At 38.5% G+C, this 12,851-nt stretch overlaps 1 protein-coding gene across 4 annotated transcripts in view; it reads right to left on the reverse strand.

Moving 5' to 3' along the window:
• Arhgef9 (Cdc42 guanine nucleotide exchange factor 9) overlaps positions 1 to 12,851 on the reverse strand; it is a 119,478-nt gene that overhangs the window by 15,720 nt on the left and 90,907 nt on the right. For all 4 annotated transcript variants that reach the window (XM_031365120.1, XM_031365112.1, XM_031365101.1 and 1 more), the window contains exon 7: positions 9,124 to 9,255. In XM_031365120.1, coding sequence (XP_031220980.1) covers positions 9,124 to 9,255 — 132 coding nt within the window. The remainder of the gene's footprint in view (positions 1 to 9,123; positions 9,256 to 12,851) is intronic.

The raw sequence follows: 12,851 nt of genomic DNA on the forward strand, positions 1-12,851 counted from the left end.
GTACTGTGTTGTTAAAACTCTTGTGTTATTAAATTTTTCTATTTGTAGCTAATAAAGGGCTTAATATGATTAGTGATAAGACAAGTGATCTGGAATGATCTACAGGCTCAGGAAGACCAATCAGAGTAGGTAGCAAAGGCCATGAACAATAGAGGACAGTAAAAGAATATGAATAAAATACAAATATTTGTGTGAGTTCTAGGTGTTTAACACATTAACTGTATGGCTTGGGCAAGCCACTTAGCTTCTCTCAACCTCAATTATTGCAACTTTAAAATTAGAAAAGTTGACTTTGTTCCATGCTACAAGGCCAGCCTTGTCTAGTAAATGTAGCCTTGAGCTTTAGTGCTCCTTTAAAATCCTTTTGGCTAACCTCAAACTTTGATAAACCTCAAAAGCCTACTGTTTCTAGTATCTTAAATTATCCAAGCAAACTAAATATGTAGAGCTAAGTACTATGAGTCAAAGAAAGGACATAATCCAATATCTTCTATTTACATAGCCACTGACTTTAGAAATTTGACACATACTCAGGGTAGGAATAGTGCTTTCTAACCCACTCAAACAAATCACACATCTACTTGGGATCACAATAATGTATCCTTTTCTCTCCAAAGAGTTCTCTCATTTCAATCTGTTTAACTTGAATGGTCAAGGTCACATATTCTTCTCCCAAAGAAACCTTCTCTGATTGTATATTCTAGCTGTTGTGCCCCTACCTTGTCTAAATTCTAACACTGTGACAGCTCTTAAACACTATTCACCTAGCACTTAACTATCATGCCAATTATAGCTCTTAGTTTTGTTTGTTCATTGAGATTGTGCTCAGTACTCTGTCTTCTTTGAACTTGCAATACTCAATGATTATCCATAGAAAAGTTATGTGGTATTATGAACACAGCAAGAAAACAAAACCTTCCTGAGTCCTGGGTGCTTGTGGTACTGTCAGTATCGAGCTTCTGACATGACTGAGTGTCTTCACAGAGGTGTAGCAATAATATACCCCAAACAGATAATATTTGGATAACAACTTCCTTGTCTAGTGGACTTTACTGTTTCTAACAGGATACCAGCCTTTCTCCATTTCTTTTTGTTTGTTTGTTTGTTTGTTCAAGTCAAGGGACAAAAAGAGTTTAGTACTTCTCCAGGATTGTACAGCCTGTAAACATCAAGCTTCTGGCCATAGCTTGTGACTCCAGCAAGGAACTACCCTAATCCCTGACATTACATAATTCAAACGCTCACAGATATTTCAACTTGATCCCACTAGGTAATCCTAGGATTTAGCAAGACTTCACAGGACATTTTGTACGAATGACAGATGCTACAATCTGGAGTATAAAGCAGTTCAGGATTATAGCTTGCCTTATTCATTTACCTCTACTACTTTAGAGGGGTCCTGGCTACTTTTTCCCAGCCCAGAACACCCCAGTTTTCTATCCAAATCCTGGGGAGTGCACATGGACAAGGGCAGGCTTGTTTTGGTCACTATTATATTCCAACATATACAGTATGTGCTTAATAGTCAAAATAAAAACAACAATGACAACAGTAGTAATGAGGATGTAAATAGCATATAGTATATGCCACTGCTGTCTAACAACTTCATTTGTCCACTTAATTACCACTGATGAAAGTACTACAAGGTAGGTAGCTGCATCTAATGATGAACTATAGACAGAGCGTACTGAATTTAGGATTAAATGGTGGAGCCAGGCTTTGGGTCTAGAATATCTGGCTCAAAAATCTGTAACTTTCATTTAAAAATATGCTATATATTGCTTCAGAATAAAAATTGCCAAGTGAATGATTAGCAACATGACATATATTGTAATTGTATCAATTGTTAACATTTAGTAGATACAAAGTACCAACAATTATATCTGTACAGCCTCATTTAAAGTTAATGATTCTCTTTAGATTCTTACTTTTTTCAAATGAGGAATAATTATAAGCAGAGAAAACTTGTTTAAATTCAGACAAATTAGAAAAAAGTAATAGGTACCTGCTAGTCTAGCTTATTATTCTACTACTTCCCAGAAGTTATCATGCATGGTTCCCCTGTACAGCCTTTCTGAAATGCATTCTATTGCTAGTTTAATCAGACAGTAAATAAAATAGATAAAATTAGATGAGTAATGAGAATAGACAAATAAAAAGGAAAATAGATTTAAAAATACTAGGTCAACATTAGACTGATTAATAAGAGGTGAATAATAAGTCTAGTATCCACTTTTCCAGTTTTAACTCCTTTGTCTATTTTATTCTTTAAAGAAAATTACTTATTTGTATATGTATGTGTACCTGAATGTAGATATTGGAAACGTGTGAGTGAACATGAATGTAGAGTCCAGAAAAGAACCTTGATTTCCTGGAACTAGAGTTAAGGGCAGTTGTGAGCCACCATGCTGGTGTTTGGAATTGAATGCTAGGTCCTCCATAGAGCAGTGCATGCTCTTAACCACTAAGCCATCCCTCCATTCCCCTAGCCCTACCTCTTATCGCTATTGTTGTATGTGAGCTGTTTAAAATGAATGGCTTTAGTTCCATCCATTTGCCTGTACAAACGTCTCCGAACAAAAGTCCTCTGTCCAGTATCATTATGTGTAATTTAGTTCTTATCCCTCAGAATCCTGTGAAAGCAACAGAAATACAGTGTAGTGATGATAGGGGACAATAGGACACGTCAGAATAGGTGCAAGTAAGAATAGTGAATGCAGAGAAAAGGTTGCTTAGGACAATAATAGGGGTGTAGGAAAATTGGAGGATAATGGGAGAAAGAGGTCTATTCTGCTTCACAGTAAATAGTGAAAAGGAGAACAAAACCCAAAATATGGAGAATTATCCCCAAAACATCAAAATAATTTCAAAATAATAATATCAGGGGGAAAACAGAAAACATCTACAAAACTAAACTAATAGCGGAGCAGAGGCCAGTACATCGGATAAAAAGAAAGACAACAAAAGGGTCTTAGAAATGAGAAGGAAAGAAAAGTCACAGAAATGAAAGGAGCTGCTGCTGTCTTTCATGTGTGTGATTACTGCTATTTTAAATCTACCCTCTTTTATCCTTCCCTCTTGCAAGACAAACTACAAGTTTCACAAGCTGTTCAAGCTCTTCTGAGTGTCTTATTCAACCCCAACTCCTAGTGTACAAAACAGGTGAGATTGTGTTTACTGTGCTGCAAGTTAAAGGAACCAGAAGAGTCAGAGAGAAATTCTGCAGGTGGACATTAGGAGTTGAATATTAAAGAACAGATTGGATATTTAAATATTTCCTATATTACCTGTAGCAGATAATTATTCAGTCAATAGTTGGGTAAACTGAGTGATGGAGACTTCACCAATTTATAATAGTATGTCTTTTGTTAATAAGTAGGGCTAAACAAACTACATGTACATCTACAACAGTCCTGTCCGTCAACTGCCACTTCATATAAACAGATGTCGTTTATTCTTCATAGTAATCCTGTTGATGATTCTCCCTGCATTATAGGTGATATAATGAAAGTGCAGGAAATAAACAGTTACTTGCTTGCTTGACATAATAAGCACGCTAAAAACCAGGATTTAAGATCAACATCATTTACCTTTATCACTCCATGTTTCTTCTCTCTATAAGAAAATTATGAGAGGATCTAAAGTGGTAGCAGAACAAAATTAGATTTTGGGGACTGGGGATGTGGCTCAGTTGAAGCCATTGGTTTGATTCCCGGCAGTGCATAAACTAAGCATGATGACATATGCCTGTAGTCTCAGCACTTGGAATGCAGAAGCAACGGAGATCAGAAGTATGAACTTACATTCTGATACAGAGTGAGCTCTAGAATATGTTGACAGGCAAAAAACCCTGCCTCAAAATAAATCACCTGGGGGACACTTCCTACCACTAATGAGACAATATTTGAATACATCTTAAGTTTGCTGTCCTGTGCAGTTGCATGAAATTGACAAATGCATAATAAAATGTATCTGCTGTTACAGTTCTGTACAATAGTCCACTGATTAAAATTCCCTACTTTCACATCAAAAAAAAATAATAAATCACCTGATTCCTACCATGAAATAAGACTCTCTCTGTGAATTTCAGTTTTATAACCTAGTACTTGAATTTAAACATAGAATACATATAGAGTTCTTAGTGAAACATCATTTGTTCTTAGAAGCAAATGCTGAGCTCTCATAGTCAACTAATCTCTGCTTAAACATTTAGACTGTTTAATAATTGATTACAAAATTTGGACAAGCATACAAAATTTAGGAATAGAAGTCACTAGTCACCTAGGGACAGTTTGACTAGTTTTAGTCCTTGGCTCCATGGCTGGGGAATGCAGCTCATTGGTAGACTATTTGCTTTACATGTGCAGATTCTTAGGTCAATCTCTAGCCTGAGGAATGAAAACATGAAAGTTAATTTCATAGATCATTAAAATAGGAATAATCACAGTATTTCCTTGGCAAATTTGTGGTGAATATTGAGTTAACTATTGACTATAAAGTTAAAAAAAAATAAAATCAGAGTCATTCAAATAATGCCAATTCATCTAGTTTATATTCATTATATTTTTCATAATATAGTTTTTAGTTTTGAAAACTGGTGTATTTTTCTGTCTGTAGTTTTGCCACAGATTTCATTAAGATTCTCAAAATTGCCAAGATTACCTAAAGCAATTCCATCAGTGACATCTGGGAGTTATTTCAGTGAATAAGTGTACATCTTCTATTATGTTACACTTAAATTTTATTAGATTACAGGTCCCACAAAGGCAGATGTGACTGTCACAGAGTATGCTGTCAAAATAAAAATTCCAAGCAGTGAGATATTTTGTTGCAACATCAGATCCTTGGGGTTTCAGTTCCTCATCGTAAAGGACTTGATGTTCCTCTGTTATCATTACACCTCCTATGTCATGTGAGAGCTTGCCAGACTATGACTTACTTTTTCTTCCTTTATTTTTAATAACATTCAGGTATTCAGAAATCTTTAATTTTGTCTTGAAGATTTAAAAACTAACCTTTCAGTATTTATGAAACAACTATGTTATTCCTGTTAAATGTCACATTCATGAAGGGCCCTTTTAAAATACGAGCTTATCAGAAAGATTTGTGTAACCATATTCAATTATCTAGTTGTTTATTAACCCATTCTTTTTAAAATTTTTATTGATTCTTTGTGAATTTCCCATCATGCACTCCAACCCCATTCATTTCACTGTTCCTCCATATCTACCATCCACCACTGCAACCCCCAAAGGAAAAAACAAAAAACAAAAACAACAAAATAGAGAAAAAATAACCTAAAAAGATCTCACCATGGAAGCTGTGGTGTGTCATTGTGTATCACAAGAGTATATCCTTTGTCCAAACAGCTTTACTTACAAGTGTTTATTGCTGTGAGTCATTGGTCTGGTTTGAGGCCTGTGGCTTCTGCTACACTATCAATATTGGAGTCTCAGGAGGACTCCTCTGGGATATCCTGTTATTGCCCTGTGTCCTGGAGGTTCTACAGCTTTGGTTCAGTAATTAGTACTAGCCCATTCAAGCACTCCAGCTGTTCATAGATGAGATAGATGTTGGAGTGGTCCAACTAAAGGCCCTGGATCTGAACCTGGATGGTGGCTGTGTTGTTTAAACTGCTAGTTCTCCTGCTTTATCCAGGTGAGGGGCAGGGTCAGTGCTCCTGCTTGTGGCAGCCTACAAGAGACAGGATTGGCTCTTTGGCACCCATGCCACTAGGGTTAGCTCTCCAGCTTTTCAACTCCTACACCAATGGGCCAGCTCCCCCATGCCCATCCCACCAGGACAAGTTCTACTACACTGCCAATGTGAGTTGTTGGACCTTTTCTTCTGAAGTGAGAGGCAAAGCCAGTTCTTCCATACTGCCTAGGTGAAGGGGCTGAGCCAGCTCTCCTGCTTGATGCAGGCAGTGAGTAGCTCATTCTTTATGTTAAAAAAAAAAACAAAACAAAAAACAAAAACAAAACAAACAAAAACCTAAGCTCTTGGACATCCATTTAAATGGTTTTTCAGAGCTGAATAAGGTGAGTAAGGTAAACCTTTGCTCACTTCAGTCTTTTAGCCTTTGCCCAGCTTTTCTTTTATCAAAGGTTATCTTCAGCTGGAGGAATCTGTGCCTTCCCCTCCCCTAGCCTATCCCTGTCTACGAAGAGTCATTTTTTTCCCCAAGTAATGGCAAGAACAATTTAGCAGACAAAATTCCTTGCTCCTTTGCATTCCTTCTTTCCACTCCATTATTATTTTTTGGGTTTACTTCCCATTTGATAAATAGACAGACTTATTGTAGATAATGCAGAAATCTTCAACCATGGACTCACTAAAAATCAGATACTTTAAGTGGCCTTTACATAACAAGGCTGTAGTTTTGTTTTGTTTTGTTTTTTTTTTTAACTCTGGGAAGCCAGTGTAAGGAACATCCAGGTATGTGGAGTTAACAGCCTGGAACTCTAGGCTGCCTCTGTTCTGGAAAGAAAGTCTATGACCTCAGTAAAACAATAAAACTCTCATCTGAGAGAAGCTATGTCTTTTGTCTGTTGTCATTGACATCTTGTTGCTTGCTTTTCTCAGGCTTCCAACTTGGTTGCTCTGAACCTGGAAGCCCTCCCTTAACTACCAGTGTCTTCCTTTTTTTGTTTTTTAACATTAGTATTCTGTACTCTGCTGTAAAAGAATGTGCGGTGGCAGGTAAGGCACAATGTCTTGTATTTATTAGTTACTTTGTTTTACTGAATTACTTAGCTTGCTTCTTGAGACAAACTTGATATATTGTATCCCAGGTCAGCCTCAAACTCCAGATCTGCCTCAGCTGCCCAAGTTCTAGACAGAGTTAGCTGCTTTCAAACCTGCTCTTTTTTCCGTCCAGCTAAAAACCCATTCATTTATTCAGCTACGCAAAAGAGTGCTAGGCTCTGTTTGAAGAAAGCTGGATTTCTTTGCCCAGGGAGTGTATGTATACTGCCTGTCTTAATCTTGCCCCTACCTCCCTACATCTATTTCAAACACTTAATGCAAATAAGGAAAGTGAAAGGGTATTTCAAAAGCTTTAAGTACCAGACTCCCTGACACCATCCATAGCAGAACAGAAGCTTCACAGTTTGCTTTGTCTATGTGGCTGCCAGATAGCATGGTGCTTCTTTCTTTCTTTCTTTCTCTCTTTTTTTCTTTCTTTCTTTCTTTCTTTCTTTTTTAAATTATATATTTTCTTTATTTACATGTCATATGATTTCTCCTTTCCCAGTTTCCCCTCCAACAAACAAACAAACAAAAATAACAAGAACAAACTCCTGTTCCCTTCCCCCTCCCCATGCTTGCCACCCCACCCTCTCCCACATATTGGCCCTGGCATTCCCCTACAAATCAGTGTTTTCCTAATCATCGCCTTTCTCACTAGTTAGTTGTCTTCGTGTTGACATGTCACTCCTTGGTTGTTTCCCCTGCCCTGTTGCTCCTAAATAGAGCTTACTGTTCCATCTTTTTTCTTTTTCTTTATCCCTAGGCTCTGCTTTACTTTCTTGTATCTGGGTTCCTAGCACTGCTTCCTATAGCCACTGTTTTTCAGAACTCAATTTCACATTTTACTTAAAGCAACTGCATCCTTTGGGGACAGATGTCAAAAATCAAGAAGTATAGGCAGGTAGTGTGGAACCCTGAAACAACACCGCATTCCTAATCCCCCCTCTTATTCTCTCCTTTCCACCCCCTCTCCCTCTTCTTCCATTTCTTCTTTTCCCCCTCTCCTCCCTTTTCCTTTGCCCCTCTTTCCCTCTCTCTGACTTATTGTTCTAAGAATGAACAGAGCTTAGTGGGAATAAAGGACAAATGCCTGTTGGTGACATCACTGATAAGCTAAGAACTTCCTTGTTGCCTTTACTGACCTTCAGAAATTCTGCCTCCTAATTGTATAGAAGTTCTGACTAGAGCTGGAGTAGCTAAAGGAGACACTGACTGGTGTTTTGCCGAGTCTCAGATTCACAAGTTTTCTCTTGCAGGTTCAGATCCTGACTGAAATAGCTACCTTAATTAACTAGCAGGTTATCGATTCCAGATCTGGCATTCAGAGTTTATTTGCAAACACCAAGGCAGTTTGAATCTAAGCTCAATTTACCTCTCAATTGACTGTGAAAGTCAAGCACATAAAGATTTAATGTAGGATACACAACACACATGCACATACAGAGAAGGCAAGGGACATAAAACATATATGTGCTTAGTGTTTCACTTAGTGTGTCATGACTTAGTATCCCTTTTCAGGGGCGTTTGCTCCTAGGTAAGGGAGACAGCAAAGTAGCTATGTAGCAGAGAAAAGGGCAAGAGTGAAAATTTAATTTTGAAAGTCACTCTGAGTAACCTGATTTCTCCCTCATTTTCTCTCTTTCCCTGATTCAAAATTCTTGTCTGGCAAGTCTTATTGATAACACTGGTTTGACCCTTCTATCATGAAAGGAGGAATAGTATTCCATTAGGATCCTGCAGTAGAGATTTTATGTGGGGGGAATATATGCTATCTCTTTTTGCCAAAGACAAGTGGCTAAGAAACTAACATTTGCAGAAGTATTCAAGGATCAGTGACAAGTATAAGATATCTCCTCAAAAGGATTACTGCGACAGGATATCCAGCAACAGCATGGATGAAGATTTGGGGGGGGGGTTGATGATGCACTTTGTATAGGAAATGGATAGAGGTATGAAGGTAAATCTTGTAACATAGAGGTCTCCACTTGTTTGAATAATATAGTCCCCTTTGTTGGTTCCTTGGGTAGGAATGGGGCAGGTGAGAATGGAGAAAAATACTCTGGGAAGGTATTCTTTGCTAAGTATAATACAAACACCACAATATTCTTTCAATGCTGGTTTAAACTTGCTGGCTATCTGCTGTAGGCACAAGGACCCCAGAGGGAATACCACAAGAATTATGAGGGAAAACATATAAATGATACCAGTTGATTATGAGCTTCATGCCATATCAGTTCCAATATGGAACTGCTGCCAATTTCCTCTGGCACTTTTTGCCTATTTCTTTAAACACCTGGGGATAATGAAAGGGGAGGAGCTTGTAGTGTTCCCTGAAGTCCTAACCTCTCATTGAAAAGAAGAGGTTACGTTTACCTTCTTGCAGAGGACCATCTGGTGGTCAAACAGGAAGAAGACTCTCTGTTGGTTGCGGCCATAGGGCTGGTAGATCCAGGCCATCTCTCCAGTGTAGATGAGCTCCGAGCTCCTGTCTAAGATGTCCTCTCCCTGGGAAGGACATTGGATGGTGAGACATAGTTGAGTAGTACAGCTAGTACAATTCCTTACACAGAGATACTGAAAGGTGAGCATAGACTGGGATGGGAGTTAGCCAAAAAGACCTTGTAAGGATGGAGGAAATGAGAGACGTCTGGGCTCTCTTAAAGGGTTTATAGTTCTGTGAGAAGACTCATTTTCTTATTTACTGTGGGATTAAATAAGAATATCCCTTAGTCAGTCAGTCTTCCTTCTCCTCTCTACCTCCTTCCATTCCTCCTGTATTCTTATTTACTCGGAGCCTAAATGAGACCCTTAGTCACTCAGTCAGACAGACAGGCAAGAATTCTCTTTTCTCTTCCTTGTTAATCTTTTACGAATCTCTTTTGTGCTCTATCCAGTCCCTTAGTTCCAACCTGGTCTCTCACTTAATTGAAGAGGAAGCCTGAAAAGGTAGTGGAACATGTCCTGTTTTCTACATAAAAATGAAACAGGGGAGAAAATATTTTACAATAAAATTAGAGACTTTCCACCATATGCCTTAGCCTCTGTGAAGGTGGAAGGAAGGAGCAGTGGCTCAGAAAGAGAACTCAGCACTCCAGGAGCCATACGTGACTCCAATATTGTACTAGGTTCTTTAATTCACTCTGACTTTTGCACCTCACAAAAATGTTGACAGGTAAATAATCTTGCTCCAATTTTACATCTTCAAGTACCAACAGCTTGAGTGATAGGGCAGGATTATGAAGTTTATTGGCTACAGATGTTCAACTTGATCCTCATCTGTCTCCAGAGAGCACCTTCACTCTTTATCATAAATGGCATTGCTTCTAGATTCCAAACCGTCCACATGCCCAGTCCCTTCCTCTCCCTCAGTCTATGTGCCAGCTGTTAAATGAGGCAAAAGAAAATTGATATGTATAGTACCAGCTCTGATAACTTTACACTAAAATGGTAGGTTAATACCCAAGGTTCAAGACTAGATTAAAGGTAGAAGTTCTATATTTCTTCAGAAATAAGCAGAAGCATATAGTTCTGGCAGAATAATACGTTAAAAAGAGTGACATTAGGAAATGGTATTCTTAATTATACTATTTCCTCTAGTCTGGGAGATTGGAAAGAAAAGGAGATCTGTTCTAATAACAGAACTTGAAAGCCGCTCAAGAAATACTGTTTTGACTCTATTATCCAAATTTAGCTACAGGAGTATCCAAGACAAATGTAAAACAGTCCTTCTTGAGTTTATATAGTAGCACTGAGCCTTTGGATTCATAGGGCTGGAAAAGACTTCTCCTGAGAGTTAGCCCTTCCTGACACAAGAGAGGAAGATGTGCCACAATCCATTTTGAATATGGGTAAAGTGAAAGAATGCATAAAAGTTGGTTAACAACACAAGTTGAGGCCAAACATGATTATTTTCGAGGCAGTGTCTTACGATGTAGCCAATGTAGCCCAGATAAGCCTGAAACTTGATCAGCTCAGGCTGATCTGGAACTTGCAGTTCTCACTCTTGAAGCTTCCCAAACACTGGGACTATAGCTATGAGCCAAAATGCTCAGATTCCAGGACTCAAGGGACAGTTGGCAGAGACTGAGCTAGGCTTGTTGATAGAGTAGGCTGTGTAAAGCTTGTTGGTCTTGCCTCTTTGGTGATCTTTGCTTCCCTGAGAGAAGCACAGTGGAGAACGTTTCCTGGCATTCCTATTGTCCCTGGTCCCTCCTGCTGATTTGTGCTGAGGCTGAGGCCTGGCTGTCTCTGCTAGGTTGGGCCACCGCTGCTAATTTGTGTTTGCTATCCGGATTCTTCTGAACTAAACTGCTGATATATCTGTGAAGTGTTTACAAGTGGATCGAGCTGCTGCTGCTGACTCCTGTGACCTGAACTGCTGATTTCCTGACAACACAGATAAGATTTGCTCCAAAGATCACTTTCTAAGCAGGTCCACTTCCCCTGGTATCCTTTCTTTTCCACTACCTCTGTGGGTGGTGGGCTAGAAGGGAGGTTAAGGCATTTAAGAACCATCATTAAAAGCAGACATTGAGAATAATTAAAGTTACAACCAAGTGCAGAATCCCATGTGTTTAACTACAAGACTGCACTTGAATGACGATACCTTGCCTATCAGAACAATTTGCTACACTGGAGATTAGTGAGATGAGTCTGTTAAAATGACTGTGTTAACTCACTCTGTGTCCCTGGGAAGGAGTTTAAGGGGGTCCTGTTTGATCCACTCCACACGAGTACTTGAAAGTACCAAATAATATGTTTGTGTGAGGAAAATAGTAAGTTTACGAGAGGGAAAGGATGCTCTCACTGTTTAGAGCTTTCATTCTTGTCTCCTCTGCCTCACTTGCACTGTACATCTCTTTATCTTGCCCCACAAAATGCAATTCATTCCCACTGCCTTTAGGGGTTTCTGCCTTCTTCCAGGATTTATTGCAAACTTTTCACTTTCCTATGTGCATGCTCTGGATGAATAAGGCTATGTCTGATTCATCTCAGATTCTGTAATGGCTGGCAAGGGCCAGACAAAGAGGGGCTGTTTAAAAGGCAAGTCTCCTAATGTCATGTATTTGCTCAATATCCTCCAGTGCCTTCAACACAATCTTAAAGCCAAAACCCTCTAAGGATATATAATGTGACCTCCCATTATTCATATACAATCTTCTACCTTCTCCCCGGGAACACTGCATCTTTCTTTTGCTTGGAACATTAATTGTGGGATTTCAGGGGCTTCCTTCCACCTTAAATGCTCTGTCACAAAAAGGCAGCATGATTTTTCTCCTTCATCTCCTTCGTGTCTTTTCTCAAATGTTGTCCCCTTTGGTAATTCTTATATTACTTCAGCCTAATATAATACTTTATTTTTCTCCATATTCCCTATCCATATCTGATGATAAAATTCTTATGTGTTGTTTTTCTTCCTTACTGAAACATAAAGTATAGAAACTTTGTTCTACCACTTAACACATCTCTAGAACACAGAATAATGCCTAATACTGAGTAAGTATTCATCAATTTTTTAGTGAATAAATCAATGGTTAATAGATGCATAGTGACAATTAAACTCTACCCAGAGCTTTCCTGCTAGTTTTTCATATTTCTTTTGTGAAGCCAAAGTCTCAAGGAACAGACTTCATTTCATTCTAATTAATTCTAACTTAACCCATTTTTTCTGCTTCATTTACCTGATTACAAGATAATTGATATTGGAGCTGTGGCCTGAATGGCCTAGCAGCTCCAATCTAATCTAATCTAATTTAACCTGTTGTCCATATGCTGCATGCATCCCAGGATAGCTCTCAATGAGACCCAATATTTATCTGTTGATGAGAAATGTCAGGTTTTAATGTCAAAAGGGTTGAGCAGTCTTGAAAGGATGTCAAAAGAAATGTCACCCTTTTTAACTAGTTTAATCTTCAATGGTTCCTGAGTCAACTTATATCAGTAAATATAAAGAAGTAACGAATTTACCTGGGCTTATGTTTAATCTTCTGGACCAAGGAATACACTTTAATTATTAACCTTCACTTTAAAATGGATATCTCCTGAGAGGCTCTGACAGTACCTGAATAATACAGATGTAGAGGCTCACAGCCATCCATTGA

The sequence above is a fragment of the Mastomys coucha genome, chromosome X (genome assembly GCF_008632895.1).
Source record: "Mastomys coucha isolate ucsf_1 chromosome X, UCSF_Mcou_1, whole genome shotgun sequence".
In the NCBI taxonomy this organism is placed as follows: domain Eukaryota; kingdom Metazoa; phylum Chordata; class Mammalia; order Rodentia; family Muridae; genus Mastomys; species Mastomys coucha.